General features: G+C 46.1%; 1 protein-coding gene across 2 annotated transcripts in view; it reads right to left on the bottom strand.

Annotated features, from left to right (window-relative positions):
• Nucleotides 1–2,011: 2,011 nt before the first annotated feature.
• LOC147435709 (uncharacterized) overlaps nt 2,012–17,514 on the bottom strand; it is a 42,484-nt gene continuing 26,981 nt past the window's right edge. Inside the window, exons 3-4 of one of the 2 annotated variants that reach the window (XM_086488020.1) lie at nt 2,753–2,870; nt 2,012–2,653 (exon numbers count right to left, since the gene is read on the bottom strand). In XM_086488020.1, the coding sequence (XP_086344146.1) occupies nt 2,127–2,653; nt 2,753–2,870 (645 nt within the window). In that variant the 3' untranslated portion in view covers nt 2,012–2,126. Of the gene's footprint in view, nt 2,670–2,752; nt 2,871–17,514 lie in introns of both variants that reach the window. The other variant, XM_086488021.1, reaches the window with a different exon arrangement.

The raw sequence follows: 17,514 nt of genomic DNA, 5'->3' as shown, positions 1-17,514 counted from the left end.
CCTTGACACAAATTTACAATGTTGCGAGGACTTGGTGCATTCAAATGGCTCAAATAGTTCTCTTGGAAAGATTATGGTATGTATGTATCACCTTTTACAACTTCCTCTAAGGCAAAACCTTTCTTTTGCAAGCTTCCTCATTTTGAAGCACCACAAATCCATAATGTGTCTTGGCATTAACCTAAGATGGTAGGTCCATCTCATTGGTTGTAGCCAAATCAAACCCTTCTATTGGCTACTTTGCAATGTCCCTATTAAGGTAATCACTTAGGAAAATAAAACCGCTGAGACATTTTCAAATCAACATTCCCTGGCTTACGAATGGTACATTTTGTCAAAATCCTAGCTAATTTCAATTTTCTCCATTACAACATCGTAAACTTTGATGTGAGACCAAGACGCTATATTGAAGCCCTTAAATTATAACTAGTCATTTGTAGATCCATTTTTTATGAATGGTAGTGAAATGTGGTGTGCAACCTTGTGAAATTTGTTTTCGAAGGCATTCACCTTGTCACCAAGTTGGCAGTGATGAGAGGAATAATTTTTATGGTGCAAGGAAAAAACTTCTTGTGCGATCCTTCCCCATAATGATTGCGACCACATGGTGACCGGCAAAGCTTTTAGTCCTGATGTTGACTTGTCGAGCGCACATTCGCAAAGGGAATAAGGGGCAATCATTTTTTTCACGCTATTGACTTAGCCGTGCAATTGCTTTGCCGTCACAGTCGGGCGTCGGGGGGCTGCAGATCTCAGCCCTCCATTTAGTTGCCATTACTGAGCGGAACGAAGGGGTAGTGGTGTTGGATGAGAGACAACTCAGCGGGTGGAATATGGTGGGCTGCATCCAATCAGCGCTAAGCAACTCAGCAGCCAGAATGAGTTCGGAGGTCGACAACTCAGCATGCATAATCTTCCCTGTCGCTCAGCAGCCGCCACATCAGCCCCTGGAATCCGTGCAGTCTCTGCGAGCTCAAATTGTCAAGCACCACCGTCCTACAGTGAATCCTGATACACTTTAATGCTACTGTGCCCACTGTATGGGCTGCCCTACTCCAGCGCTATAGTGCTCCAGTGTCGTTCTATTGGCCCCCCTCCGCCCGACAATGACGGCCGGGAATGGTCGACCACTGACCATTCCCTTCAGAAAGTGCTCCCACCATGGCTCCCGGCATCCGCCGGTCGCCATGTGGTCGCCCTTTCTTTCAGGGAATGGTCAGTGGATGACCATTCCCTACACCGTCAAGGTCGTGGGGAGGGTTGCTGATCCTCGCCCTCCATCCCCCTTGCATTCCTGGCTGGAATCCGGCCATCCGTCGTCAAATGCTCACCAAGTCAGCACCAGGAACATGGAGTGTCCAGGCCAATCAATGCGATGCAGGTCAGCATGCGGAATATCAACTGGTGTCGACACCTCAGCTCCCATAATCTGCTCAATGACAATGGCTCTGCAACTGCCACATCAGCACGTAGAATCCTGTCCGCTTTGTGACTACCCATCTGCAGGCAGTGTGTTGGCTCCCCTCTCCCATGACCATTGACGGCCAGGAATGGTCATGCATAGACCATTCTCGTAATCAGGGCTCTCGGCCTCCACCGGTCGTCCATGATGGTCAGTCCCAGCCTCCGTCGGTCGCCCATGATTAACGGGAATGGTCAGTGCATGACCATTCCCTACACCTTCACCGTCGTTCTTCGCAGCTGCTTTGTTACGGCTGTTGATGTGTCGCAAACTGAGGATTACGTCTGCAAAGTTTTCAATTGCTGACTTGGCAATGATCCGAGCTACTACAATGGAGATTACTATCAGTAAAGTCTAGTAGTTGTAGGGCTAAGATATCATGCCCCCTAACCCTGGACCTTGACAGCTACAAAAAAGGTGAAGGGGTCCTCTCTCTCTCTCTCTCTCTCTCTCTCTCTCTCTCTCTCTCTCTCTCTCTCTCCCCCACACACACACACACACACATTACCCACCTTCAACTTGTAATCAGAAAAGAGATTGAGACAGGCAGACCTCAACAAATTTTATAATTTACACTCTGGAAAATAAGCTTTACCAGTGTAGTTTTGAGAAGACAAGGCAAAAAATGGAATCCACTGAAATGTGGATGTGCTAGATGCACCTGTCATGTACTTTTTATTTTGTGTAGCTTAGAGGAAAATTTTGAGGGCCTACGAGGATTCAATATGGCAATGCCTATCAATAGTAAAGCATAGAAAACAATCATTACCTTGCACCAGTTTATCTTTCTCGCTCGAAAACCCTGAGGCTTTGTTTGAAGCCCTTGCAAATCATATGGTCGCTCATTGACACTCTCTTGTCTGGCCTTATTGCCAGAAGATGATTCTACATATATAAAGATAAAGCGGAGCTTTACAAGATCGCAATTCTGTACGATGATATAGGTACCCAAATCATTCCCATTCAACTTTGATGAGGAAACCCGGGAGGTATTCGAGGACAAAACCTGCTCTCCTAGTGCAACTTCACATAGCAGAAGATATCTTGCCCTTTGCCCAAAATGCGAGCATTCCCAGCCGACGCCTGCCTTACTAAATCCGAGAGCAACTGCAGGATCTGAAGACAAGTAGATGCCTTCTCCAAAGATTGCACCATTCCGCTGTAGGCTAGAATTACTCAAGATCAAAAGGCCTGAAAGTGGACAACCCTGTCATCATCAGAAGATGCCCTTCAACATCATTCATAAAATGAGCAATCAATTGCAGTAGAAAGCATATGCTCTGCATGTACCACATCGCAGGATGCTATGCAAATTTTCCGCAGATGTTCCATGAAATGCAAAAACGCTCCCAAATCGAGATCTTTGGTGCTCAAAAGCTGTACAAGCCTTGGCATCAGATTCTTCGAGCTGCAAATTGGGAAAACAGACGGGTTCTTGATTAGAATAGTGATAAAACATTGACATCGGAGAACAGTAACCTTGCATCAAGTAGAAGTTCACCACATCAACTGCATGACTAAATTGCTATCTCAACATTGAATCTGTTTGGAAATGATAGAGAAGAAACACTGAGCACATCAAACACCCTAAAGCAAAGAAGTTCAATTCTAGGTAGAAGAGGCTTGTGACCATAGCAATGAAGTACACAATTGGCTGTATAAAAAGCCTCTATCAAAACTGCTTCCACGTTGTAGTGCTTTATAATGGAAGTGAAGAAGATCTGAATTTCTGAATCAGTCAAACTCGGGGTCACCGATGAAGGTAGATTTTGCACAAAAGTGGAATCATGGAGGCAGGTTCTGACAAGATGGTTTGATACAAACATTATTCGAGCAAATCTGTGGAAAATTTGAATGCAATGAAGACGCGCTGCTGATGTTCACTGCCACTGCCGCTCACAACCCATACTCATGCACTCCGCCTTTCTCTCTTCTAGTCCCTTGGCCACCCACACGATAGCAGTTCAAGCAGCTGCTCTCTCCCCTCTTTCTCACTCTTGCCAGGTTCTTCTCCGCAGTAAGCAAACACATGGGTGACTCCAGCCCACCACAGCAGGGCCCAGAGGGACTCTAAATGTAGTCCTCTCGTCCGCCCTTGCAAAGTCCACTGTCCAACTTTCTCTTTTGCAAGAGAAGAAAGCGAATTCACAGGCTGAGGCTGACCACTTACAAGCTACTTCAGCTATTTGCAAGGTTATCAGCACCGATCCCAATCGAGGGTAGACGCAAGACCTATTGCACGCTCGCCTTCTTGCGGGAGGTGGGTAAGATAATTGACGTGTAGATCCTGGGCAAATGTTATTATTAGATGAGTTCAAGAACACGCACATGGTTGTCACTGTCCTTCAAATGAGCCCTTAGCTCTCGATGCTGTCCGAGCACACCTCAAATGATCGCAACATGGCTTTGATCATGTGATTAATGCCACTATTGAGGAGGTAGGCTTCAATGTTTCCGTCTGCTCCCACAACAGAAGAATCTACCCCTACTGCCCCTTATCCTGCTTTGTAACCGGATGCGCACCCCCTTGCCGAAGGAAAATAACAACTACAACAGAATCTTTAACAGAACCGGGACACAGCTGATTCCTCTGCTTCGTCAGAACCCTCAGAGGTGCTATCATCTGATTCCCTTTCTTCTCGGGAATTTTCTGATGAACTCGCATTTGATTCCCTAGGTTTGTCGGAACGCTCAGATGCATTATCATCTGATTCCCTTTCTTCTCTAGAATCCTCTGATGAACTTTCATCCAGTTTCCCTGATTCATTCTCATCACTGGAAGACTCTTGCCCTGTAGAGATGGACACTCGCCTGTCCGTAGGATAAGTCAATGGGTCAGCATGCATTCCAAAACCTTGCTTTTCATGTCCCATGAGTCTCTAAATAGAATCAGACTTCTGTTTGCAGACAACACTGTCGAATCTCTTTTGGCAAAGCACAGTATATCCCCAAATCTGGTCCCTCAACGTGACCCTCCGAAACAAGCTTGGCAAATAGGTATCCCATCGGAAGAATCTTTCCATATTGAAGTGGACATCCGCTTGTCCGAGGGATATGTCAAAGATCCGGAATGCATGGAAAACTTGTCCTTAGCATGCGCTATAAGCTTTTGAATGCTATGGGACTTTTGCTTTAAATAGTATCGCCTGATCTGTTTCGGTAGACCACAGTTAAACCACTCCATCTCCTCGAGAAAGGGAATCTCCCGAAAAGAAGCTATTAGCAAAACTGTATCCCAAAACCTCTGCCAGTAAGTAGTCAAAGTGTCTTCCTTTGTCATCCTCGAATGATTCCAAGCTATGATGTGTTACGGACTTGGGCACCCCAAGTCCGAAATCGGGCACGACACACGAGAGAATCGCTTAAAATACTTCACAACTTTAAAATTTGAGTCGACATGGCCCGGCGTAGTGCCGTGCCCAGAGGTATTGGCCCCAAAATCTGGCGCCCCTTTCAGTATTTATTTTTCTATTAATTCTTGAGCAAAGTACAACACTCGAGGGAACCTCTGCTCTCAAACTCTACGTCCAGATGCTCTGTCTGCTCTTTGGTAGGACCGGTATGCTTTGAGAAAAGCACACGCTTGAAGCTCTAAGACAATCGTCACGAGACGGGCACCACGTGCCCACGGAAAAGAGCAGACTAAACAAACTTTTAGCACTTCAATAACAACTCAACTGAAAGAGATGCACGACACACGAGACGGGGAGTGGCAGAATCCACCCCAAGAGAGCATTGGCTCCAAACCTTGGCGCCCCCGGAGCCAAGGCACAAGGGGTACTGGGTGTTGGGGTAATGTGACGACGACGACGACGATGACAACGCTATGGCTGAATGCCTGAATTTGCTAGCGGTGTCGATGGTAAGGGGTTTGCAACCACGACAAGGTTAGGCTGAGATTTGCTTGCGATCAAAGGCTTGAAACTCCCGTTGTCTTGGGCTGAAAACGCTGGTTTTGTGAGTGCGCGCGCATGTGTGTGTGTGTGTGTGTGTGTGTGTGTGTGTGTGTGTGTGAGAGAGAGAGAGAGAGACACACACACACACACACACACACACAACACAACACGCTAGTGTGGGGAAGAGGGGGCGATCAGCCCCCCGTGACTACCGGAGCAAGAGACCCAATACAATGTGTCAGACTATATGGAAGTGGGTACCCCAGGGGAGGTAGGGCAATGCCACTGAAGACCCCCCACGACCCAGCATGGTGCCCAAACAAGGTGGACGGCCAGCCCAAAAGTGGGCGGCCGGACAATGCAGTCTACATGCATATGCAAAGGGTGGCCAGCCCGGAGGCACACTAGCCGTACATGCATGCCCTAGACCTGTGAAGCAGCAGAGTGGTGTAAGTCTAACACCCCCTCTCAGCACTAAAAGATACTCTATGAGTCTAGCAGCAGTTTGGGGTGTCCGACAGCCAAGAAATCTCCATGGTAAAGTGTCGTCACGAGCAGTGTAGTAAATTGTTGTACTCTGCCGATACACGGTGAAAATACTGCGTGAAGGTCCCGAACTGAGTGTGGAAACAACAACTCCTTGTCGTGAAAGAAGTGCCAATAGACCTACAAGTGTCCTGCCCAACAGGATCTGTGGTGTCTAAAGTCAAACCGTTTGGAGAAAATGGGGAAGCCCAGGAACCGTCATGAGAATGATTGGAAGCCTGTCAATGCATGAACCTCTAACCCAATAGTGTGGCCAGGTGGCTAAGCTAAGAAAAACTCCAGGAAGGCAAGATGTAGCAATCTGCGCCGTAAACGTCCTCCGAATCAAGGAAAGCCAGACTAAGCAGTCTGCACTGTAGAAGCTACCGTAATCTGCAACAGTCACCGGGAGACCGCACGGACCACCACCGGATGGCAACCTGTCAGTAGGTAGGGTAATCCAAGATAAGGCGAAAGCCGGACTCAACAGTCTACGCTGTGAAGGGTCTCTGAGAAGAGGTGTGGTCAAACCAAGCTGTCTGCACCGTGATCATCCTCTAGAAGTAGGGAAGCCAGACTAAGAAGTTTGCACTGTGCAGAGGGTTTGGGGAGAGTGGTGAATCAAAGTAGCAACCCCGGGTGGGCTGGAAACAAAGAAAACAGCAAGGGTTAATGGTTGAATTCTGATGATCTGAAGAGGAACACGACCGGCAAGGCACTGGATGTCGAGCCGCATCGAGTAGGTAAGATCTGGTCGAGCAAAGCTAAGCGTTGTCCTTGTGCTGCAAAAAGACGCTGATGGGCTGCAAAAACGCAAGTAGAGGGGAAGGGTTTTCCGGAAAGATCTAGTCGAGCAAAGCTGAGCGCTGCACTTGTGCTGCAAAAAACGCTGATGCACCCAAAAAAGTTGATGGGCTGCAAAAACGCAAGTAGAGGGGAAGGGTTTTCCGGCAACGAAAAGTCCCAAAAAGTCAAGCGCTAGAAGCTTGATGCAAAAACGCTAGGTGAATCTGCAAAAACGCAAGTTGAGCAGGTTCCCCGGCGACCAAAAAACGCAAATTTCCATCGCTTGTGTCACGTGACACATCCAACCCTATGTGTCCGTGGACAAGCTACACCATAACAGGGTTTCCGTCAAGTCCAGTCGGTTTAGATTAGAAGTGATCTGGCTCTTTTGTGAGTCTATTCGTAGACCGTGCATGCCCAGTCACTTAGTGTAGATGCATATCCTCTGGTTGCACACTGCATAAGCATAAGCATTTCCATCATATTCCATCAGAGTCAGTTTGGGGATTTTTCAAGTGACTTTATCCTTTTTTCCCTATTTTTGACATTTTTCACTTATTTATTAAGTGACTTTTTGTTGGAATTAGGGTTGCAGAGAAACACACACAGCTTGGAGAAGACGAAGGAAGCTCAAGGCACACAATAGAGAGTATGTTACTTAGTGTGCAATGAAAAGATAGATAGCCCTAGAGTGATGGGCGTATATACAATGCACGGGGGAAAAAACCTCCTTAAGAGGGAAAAAATGCCCCGGCGGTCCTAGTGTGTTCACACACATCACTACCACATGTATATGGTAACAAATCCCCCCTGGAGTGATCCAGTGAACGAGAGCTGGCACATGAGTAAAGAGAAGTGCCATGCCCTCACGACATGATCGGTCCACAAAGGGGAGTAAGCCCAAAGCTTTGCGGAAAGCTTCAAGCTTCTCACGAGACAATGCCTTTGTGAAAAGATCTGCAAGGTTGTCCTGTGTTGGCACATAAGCCAAGCTGATCTCTCCTGCTGAGAGCCTCTCCCTGACATAGTGGTAATGCACCTCAATGTGCTTTGTGCGAGCATGAAAAACTGGGTTCCTCGCAACTGCCAATGCGCTCTGACTGTTAGTGTAGATAGTGTTGGCAGTGTCCTGTCCAACACCCAAGTCAGCCATAAGGCGTCTGAGCCATACACACTCAACCGTAGCTGTGAAGACTGCCCTGTACTCAGCCTCACAACTCGAAGTGGCCACAGTAGGTTGCTTCTTGCTCAACCATGATATACATGAACTGCCAAGCATGAAACAAAAACCACTTGTGGACACTCGCGTGTCAAAACAACCAGCCCAATCTGAGTCCGAAAAAGCATGTAAGTCTGGCGGCAATGATCCCCCCTTGGGATAAAACAAGCCAAGATGTAAAGTGCCACTAAGGTAGCGGAAAATCCTCTTCACAGCCTGCCAATGTTTAGACCCTGGGCTATGCATAAATCTGCTGACCTGCGAGACTGCAAACTGAATATCTGGCCTCGTGTTGCATACATAAATGAGGCAGCCAACAGCAGTTTGGTAAAGAGTGACATCAGCAGGATCGACAGCATCATGTAGACTCAACTTCAAACCTGTTTCCATGGGAGTGGCAATAGGTTTGCAATCCTCAAGTCCAAACTTACATAGCAATGTCTCTATGCAACTTTTCTGACACAAGGCAATACCACCATCACACTGCTTAAACTGTATACCCAAGTAATGATGCAACAGCCCCAAATCTTTCATCTTGAAAGTAGCATTCAAATCAGCCTTAAATTCAGCAATATGTCTCTCATTTGGTCCAGTGATCAGCAAATCATCAACATAAAGAACCACAATGAGAAATACATCATCCTCACGCTTTACATACAATGTGCTTTCTGTTGGACTGTTACGAAAGCCTCGTTTAACCAAATGAGTGTCAGCTTTCTCATACCAAGCACGAGGAGATTGCTTCAACCCATACAAAGCCTTCTTACATTTGCACACTTTGTCCTCTTGTCCTTTTATGACAAAACCGCGAGGCTGCGTTACATAAACTTCCTCAAATATGTCACCATTCAAGAAAGCAGTAACAATGTCTGATTGATGTACATCCCAACCAAAATGAGCTGCCAATGCACATAGAAAACGTACAGTAGTCATACGACAAGTGGGAGCAAAAGTCTCTTCATAATCTATGCCTTTTTGTTGTGCATAACCCTTTGCAACAAGTCGAGCCTTATGGCGATCGATCTCACCATCCGGCTTGCGTTTCAACTTGTAAACCCACTTCGTACCAATGGCCTTTTTGCCAGGAGGCAAATCACATAAAGTCCATCTGTCATTCTCTATAAGTGCATCATATTCTGATTTCATGGCAGCAATCCAATTTTCTGAATTTTGTGCTTCATCAAAAGACAGAGGCTCCTCAACATCATGTAAACTAGACACAGCCAAAGCATAACAATCTGATGCATAAGATGCATGGCGAGAGCCTGAACGAGTACGACTTGATAAAGGTGCATCCAATTTACTGTCACGCAAAGTGTGCACCAGCCATTTTGGCATACCTCTAGCCTGCTCATTTTCAGCCCTTTCCTCATCAAGGACATCATGTACATCTGCATCAGTAATAGGCTGTTCTAAAACATTTTCAGAAACCCCCATAGGCTGTACATTTGCCTCATTGGAACTTACATTCGTATTTCCACCACTGAAAAGAGGCAACAAAGTGTCATAAATGTCCTGTGAGCTTACATTACTGTCTCTAGTACATGACAGCAAGGGCTGAACAGAGTCTTCCACAAACACTACATCCCGTGAAACCAGAATACGTTTTGTTTGCGGATGATACAACCTGTAACCTTTGCTTTCAGCACTATAACCAACAAAAATACATTTGACAGCCTTATCATCCAATTTTCTGCGCTGCACTTGTGGCACCAAAGCATATGCCAAACAGCCAAAAACACGCATGTGCTCAATAGAAGGCTTTCTATCATGCCATGCTTCATATGGAGTAATAGACTGCAAAGCTTTCGTAGGACACCTGTTAAGTACATAAGTGGCACACATGATGGCCTCAAGCCAAAAAGAATGCGGCAAAGCTTGACTTTTGACCATACATCGTGCCATTTCCGTTAGTGACCTGTTTTTCCTCTCAGCAACACCATTTTGCTGAGGTGTATAAGGCACTGTACATTGGTGTTTTATCCCACGACTAGCCAGAAATGCATTAAATTCATGAGACATATACTCCCCCCCTCGATCGGAACGGAGAGTGCCCATAGTACATTTTGAGACATTTTCAGCCATAGCCAAAAATTGTTTGAAGCACATAAAAACTTCGGACTTCGCTTTAAGCGGAAATACCCATGCATGCCTGGAGTAATCATCAATGAAAGTCACGAAGTACAGGTAATTGCCCAAGGACGGAGTTTGCATGGGCCCACAAACATCACTATGCACAAGCTGCAACCTGCATGTGGCCCTAACTGAACCATCCTTTGGAAACTTAGAACGCTGCATTTTACCCAGAATACAGCCTTCACAAACATGTTTGACAGGTGCTTCAAGAGGCGGCAAAGAAGCAACCATATCAAATTTCTGCAAACGCAGCAAACTGGCAAAATTCAGATGACCAAAACGTGCATGCCAAAGTTTTGCATCTGAAATAGCCCTTGAATCTGCAACAGCATTTGCAAAATTTTGTCCACACTTGTCATACAAAGTGAGCTTATACAGCCCACAGCACAAAAGCCCAGATGCAACAATTTCATCACCAAAACTGAGATCATGAACTGTACATCTGTCATCCACAAATTTGACTACAAGTCCAAGTCTAGCAAGTGCGGATACAGACAAGAGATTCTTCTTGATCCCAGGTACATAAAGTGTATCAACAAGTATGAAAGAACTGCCATTAGCAGCAGTGAGCACAATCTTTCCAACTCCCTGAACTGGATAAGAGGCGTTGTTGGCACAAGTGACTGAATTCCCATGAGGGACAGACTCGAGAGAGGTAAACAATTCACGATGTGAGGTAATGTGCTTTGTAGCACCACTGTCGAAATACCACACATGTGAATCTGCAGCAACTGACAAGCATGCATCATGGACAGCAGGATTGTAAGTGCACTCTGCGCTAAAAGCCCATTCTGCATCAACATCAGCATCACAATCTCCTTTCACAGAAGACTCAACAATGGCTGCATTTGTAGTGGAACCAGCATTTGCAGTGGAACCACCCTCTTTCTTCTTAGCCTCTTTGACCTTCAACTTAGGACACGACTTGATCAAGTGATCATTGGCTTTACAATAATGGCAACGCATCTTCTTTTTGCCCTTATCACCAGAATTGCCAGACGAAGTGCTGCCAGCAGAAGCATTAGGAACAGAATTTTTGCCACTCGCAACAGAACCATAAGAAGTGGCTGCATTACTGTTACCACCCTTTCTTTGAGAAGCAATAAAAGCCTGTTCAACTGCACGCTGCCTAGTCCTGTTTTTTCTAGAAAGTGACTCTTGCAATAGCAATGTGCATAATGCATCAAACTTGACAACTTCAGGATTTCCTTGGGTCATCAGTCTCCAAGTACTAGCAAAAGTCTGGTAGGAATCTGGTAAGGCATCAAGAACAGTCTGCACAAGGGAACTGTCCGAAATGACTTCACCTGCAGAAATGAGTTGCTCATTGATATCCTTGACACTAGCAAGGAAAGTGTCCATATCATCTTCCTCATGCATAATCTTCGACTCTAGCTCTTTACGCAGCAAAGCAATTTTAGCCTCATTGCGGCTTGCATAAAGACCTGCTAGAACATCCCAAGCCTGTTTTGCAGATTTTGCTGAACGGATGTGAGGAATAATGGTGCGCTTCACAGACAACGCAATCAATGAATGAGCCTGCGCATCCTTAACATCCCAACGAGCTTGTTCTGTCGTAGGCAAAACAACTCTAACAGCTACAATCCTTGCAGCAAGACCTGCAACATCCTCAACATCGCCTACATCTTCAGAACCAGGACGTACATCAATGCCCTGCACAATGTTCCAGACATCTTTTGACACAAGAACATGTTGCATCATATAAGCCCACATAGGGTAGTTGTCCCCATCCAACCTGTCCTCAGCAGCAAACATCTTGAACACATCTGTGTTGTTGTTGTCAGCCATGGTAAATGCTGCACCTGATGTGAAAACTGCCCAAAAATAGGAGAAATGGAGCGGGAACAACTTGTGCTATATAGCACAAACCGTAGAAGACTATAAGGCACCTGTTATGCAGAAAACGGCACTGACAGAAAATCTGCACAAAATGACGAAATAGCCTGTGCAGTACTGCCCGTAGTGGAAATGGAGGCCGAAATGAGCCCAAATCAAAATTCTGAGCAGACCAAGCTCTTCGAGCCTTCCCAAAATATTTGTCGACCTGCGAACGCTCGCCAAAGCTCACTGAAATCGGAGAAAGTGAGCAGGTGTGTGCTGGAGCAGCTGGCGACTAAGCCCGGGAGGACGTGACCTGCTCTGATACCAATTGTTGGAATTAGGGTTGCAGAGAAACACACACAGCTTGGAGAAGACGAAGGAAGCTCAAGGCACACAATAGAGAGTATGTTACTTAGTGTGCAATGAAAAGATAGATAGCCCTAGAGTGATGGGCGTATATACAATGCACGGGGGAAAAAACCTCCTAAAGAGGGAAAAAATGCCCCGGCGGTCCTAGTGTGTTCACACACATCACTACCACATGTATATGGTAACACTTTTGTTGGGAACTAAGTAGGGCAAATTGGGTAAGTTAATATATAAGCAAACCCAAGTTAGCACAATTGGCAGATGAGCAAGGAGCACAACAGGCTTTCAAGCAACAGGTACTCCCTCCCTCTCTCAACAAGAACCTCTCCAAGCCATCCTTGGTGAGACCACCCCCATCAGCCCTAGCGTTTTGGGATCGCCAGCAAAGCCTCCATCCTTGGCATTTTCCTCCCCAACAAGCCATCGCCAGCAAGGTCTTCACCTTGGCGTTTTTCCCTACCACAGGCAGCCCTACTCTAGCGTTTTGCTAACGCCAGCGACACCTGCAAGAGGGCAGCATTTTCAGCCATAAACGCAGCCCAAACCTGCTACAGATCAGCGTTTTCAGCCTTCGACATCAGCCCCAAAAACGCAGCCTGATCGGGCAAAGACCTCAGCGTTTTTATCACCCATATGAGCCTCGACAAATCAGGGATTTTCAGCCATAAAAACAGTAGCAAACCAATCATTTCCAGCCCCCCAAAGTGGTCCAGATTCTCAGCCATTACCCCTTTGTGGACAGCAGATAGAAGAGCATCGAATTCAGCCCTAAAGTCATCATCGTCGTCATCGGCATAGTCCCAGTTTGCATCAGTCCATACATCATCATTGTACACCTTTGTGCAATCAAAAGTAGACCACTCTCGCCAACGAGAGTGGGGCCTTCGTAGGAGGGTTTTACAACCTCTCGGGTGTCGTATCTCTCTTCTCTCTTTCTCTCAGTCTCATACACTTGCACGCACAATATCCATTCACTTTGTTCGTGATCATAGCACTCTCCATAAAGAAGGAAGGCTCTCTCCTTCCCTAAGGACTAAAAGGAACCTTGAGCAAATATAGATCACTAATCTTGAGAAAATACAACATTCATTCCGCTGCACCTTACATTGGTATCAGAGCTTTGGAAGTGTTCAGTACTACTCAAGGGAAGAACCACAAGAAATTTTTTTTGCTTGTTGCGGTCGCACGAACCCAAGTTCGCTTGGGCGTGTCGATTCCTAATCGTGTTTTGTTGAAGAGTGACAGGAATCCCAAGAAAGAAGGGCTTGTCTAGCCTCCCCTTGTGTCTCTTTTCACTCATTGAGAGCGGACCGTGCACTTAGCGGCCGGCCAATCGACGTGAGGTGGGAAAAAGCAACCTTGGTGTGAGCGCAAGGCCGCCAAGGGGTGTGCCTGCGGAAAGGAGTCGAACTCGGGTGAAGAGAAGATCCTTCTCAAACGCGGTTGCAAGTGAAAGAAAACCTCAAGAACCTCAAGACCCTCAAGAACCCAAGTTCCTCGAGAACTTAAAAACCCAAGATCATAGTGCATGGTCGTCACCCGAAGCGGAATGGATACTTCGCATACAGGTGATGAGCATGAGAGAGGCGACGAAGACGTTTCCTCACCGGGAGATGATTTCTTCAACCCTCCCCCTTCGTCATCTACGCCACCAAGTGCACCAAACCCTATGGAGGCAATGGTCAAGCAGATGATGGCCATGATGGATAGACAAGAAGCAAATCGCCTTGCTCAGGACCGTGAGCGCGAGGAAAGAAACGCAAGACTCGCCGCACAACAAGAAGCAAATCGCCTTGCTCAGGATCGTGAGCGTGAGGAACGAAACACAAGACTTGCCGCACAACAAGAAGACAATCGCCTTGCTTTAGAACGCGAACGCGACGCACGCAAAGAACGAAAACAACAAAGAAAGGTGGAGGAGGCAGCTCAAAGATTGGCTTTGGAGACCGAGCGTGAAGCTCAACGAGAGCTACGCACTCAAGAGTTGCTTCGACAAGCGCTAGCCTCGAAAACCAAACCACCCAAAGATCGTGGGAGTTCATCAAGTGGCGCAAGCCATGCTACGGATTCCAACAACCCGGTCACAGAGAAGTTGACTTTCAATAAGTATGACGGTAAGATAGATGCTACGGTTATTCATTCTTAATTGCATCAATTTAATGCTTATTTTGCGACAACTAAGAAGACAGGCAATAGCGAAGTTTTGACGGCAGCTATGTATCTTGCCGGTGATGCCATTAATTGGTACCACGCATGGCAAGAGGCACAGCTAGCCGCGCACCTAGAGGAAGCCAACGACTGATTTCCAAGACAAGCTCAAGGCGCGGAAGTCAATTGGGCTGATTTCCAAGACAAGCTCAAGACGCGGTTTATGCCACCTCAGTACCTTGCACGGTTGAAGGACGATTGGCACGCTCTCAAGCAAAATGGTATGCCGGTTATGTCTTATTCTAATCGTGTTTTGCAGCTAGGTACTCAATTACGCAAATCGGATTCGGAGTGCGAGGCATTTCTTTACGGATTGGACGAGTATATCAAGTATGATGTCGAGGTACTTGATCCAATCGATCTCAACAAAGCGGTAGCGATTGCTCTCGCACACGAGATGAAGCACAACAAAGGAAAGCCTAAGGAAAACAAGACTTCTCAAGGAACCCCACAGAATTCTCAGAACACACAGAATGGTAAGAATGGAAATTCTACTAGCCCTTCTTCCTCTAATTCCTCGGAAAAGAACTCTAACAATGAATCTAAGGGTAAAGCTAAAGCACCTGCAAAACCTAAGCTAACCCCTGATGGAAAAGCTTCACAAGGAATTATAGGAGGATACATCACGGCTGAAGAACAAGTGATTTATGCTAAAGAAGGTAGATGTTTTCAATGTCACGTCAAGAGTCACATTAAGAAGGCCTGTCGAAAGACAGTTCCACCTAAGGAACCAATGTAACAAACTTAGACACTCCAAGTCTAAGAATCAACCGGGACAGCACCAAATAACCACTTCAAAACAATTCACAGATCACAAGAGATTTGCACTGGCCCGGCGGAGTTCCGTGCCTAGAGATATTGGCCCCAAAGACTGGCGCCCCTTTCGGTATTTCTTTTTGTATTAATCAATCATCAAAGTACAAGAGAGCGGTTAGGGTTTCACTCTCAGACTCTGCGTCCAGATGCTCTGAGAAGTGAGGCCCTCACCACTAATTTAAAGGTTACAAGGGATGCCCAAAAGCAGAGCCCCAAAAGCTTTTAAAATCAAAAGCATCAGTTCTCTCTCTCTCTTAGAGAGTCTTTTCTCTTTTTTTTACAAAAAAAAGCAAAAGCAAAATTCGCGTCGCTCATCATTTTCCAAAATTTTTATTTTTTATTTTTTTAATAATCCGCCTCCGCGATTTCCGGAATTTAGGGTTTTTGGCAAAATTTAGGGTTTGCAGGAATTTTAGGATTTCTGGCAAAAATTAGGGTTTTTGCTGTCCGCCACGTCATCACTTTGTGACATACCCCCGTCTTGAAAGCATTGTAATCGACCGCGATTACGCCTGCAAAACCGACAAAAGCCATAAACCGTCTTAGCAGACACTGACTGTTAGTACCTACGTACTAGGAACACACATCTAGCACATGTACAAAATCGACAGTCACATCACACGACATCACAAGACATCACCAGACATCACAGGACATCACATGACATTCAACATTCATTCGGATCTTAGACCATGATTTATCGGCAATGTAGCTAGCAATCACATCTAGGTCCAATCGGGACCTCATCGATGTCCGATTGACTAACCCCTATTGCAACCATGTCTATTCGAGATCAATCAGACCAAAATGCTGCAGTCATTTCAGCTATCAGTTCCTGCACTCACAAGAAGTCAAGAACAAATCAGTATCATAATCAGAAATTCAATTTCATAAAGTCATCCAGCAGAATACTGTCAGCTCTCAGTATCCCTGAAGCTCAAAGAGACATCAGTGACTTTAGTATCAAAATCGAGGCATCTGTTGACAAAGGAGTGGAGTAACTCCCCTCTTGTGCATCCCACTGCACCAGATCTCCGGCCAAGCTGAATTCTGGGTTCCGTTTGGAGTAGACTATGCTAAACCAAAACATCTAGGTAAAGTTTCACAATCCGAGGAGTATCTGCTAGGTCCTCCTCCTCCATCCACTTCGCATCAAATGTAAGAAAGTTCTTGAACTTAACCAAGAACCGCCTTCGGACTTTACCTTTCTTCGTATCATTATGTGCCAAAATCTGTTCAGGAACAAGGATCTCCTCGTTTTCTTCCACTTTGGGTTGCTCATCAGGCTCCCCATCATCAGGCACATCACCCTTAACAGGGTTCAAGAGACTCACATGCAATGCATTGTGAATCCTCCAAGTATCTGGCAGTTTCAATCGGAAGGAGACATCATTTATCTTGTCAGTAATCTGGAAAGGTCCGTAGTATCACATACTAAGCTTTGGAAAAAGCCTCTCCTTTCCCTGTTTCTTTCTTAGGCGTGCCTTCTCAAAAGTAAGAGCACCCAATCATCCTCCTTCAGTTTCCAGTCGCGACGATGGCGATCCGCTGCCTTTTTCTGTCGTTCTTGAGACTTCTGCAAAGTCTCGCGAACCTTGGCAAAAGCCGTATCCAAATCTCGCGAATATTCATCCGCTTCAAATTTCTAATCTTTCGTGCTCAGGAAGGATGGAACCTTCGCAGCAGTTTCAACAATCTCACATGGCATCTTCCCCGTCGAAGAGTGTATCGTGTTATTGTAGGCAAATTCCACCCAAGGTAAGTTCTTTTCCCATTGAGTCTTCTGATGCGAGATACAAGACTTCAATAAATCTAAAATCACTGAATTGGCAATCTCAGATTGCCCGTCAGTCTGCTAGTGGAACGATGACGAGAACTGCAACCACGTGCCAATGTTCTCCCAAATTGCCTTCCAAAACAAACTCATAAATCTGGGGTCTCTGTTGGAGACAATCGTCTCAGGCGTGCCATGTAATCGGAAAATCATCGTGATCATTCTGTATTCTCGGGAGATCAAAAAAAATGAAATCCATTTCAATATTTTCCCAGGGGCGGGTGGGTATGGGTAAAGGCTGTAACAATCCCTGTGCCTTATGCCTGTCAAACTTGACCTTGTGGCATACCAAGCAACTGCGCACAAACTCTTCCACATCCTTCTTCAGTCTCCGCCAAAAGAAATCTCTCTCTACCCCTTTCATGGTGGTAGCAATGCCGCGGTGACCCGTAAAAGGTGGACAATGGCAATCAGTCATAAC

This window comes from Adiantum capillus-veneris, chromosome 18, assembly GCF_014529385.1.
Source record: "Adiantum capillus-veneris isolate H3 chromosome 18, ASM1452938v2, whole genome shotgun sequence".
In the NCBI taxonomy this organism is placed as follows: domain Eukaryota; kingdom Viridiplantae; phylum Streptophyta; class Polypodiopsida; order Polypodiales; family Pteridaceae; genus Adiantum; species Adiantum capillus-veneris.
This window is presented reverse-complemented; position numbering and strand designations above follow the sequence as displayed.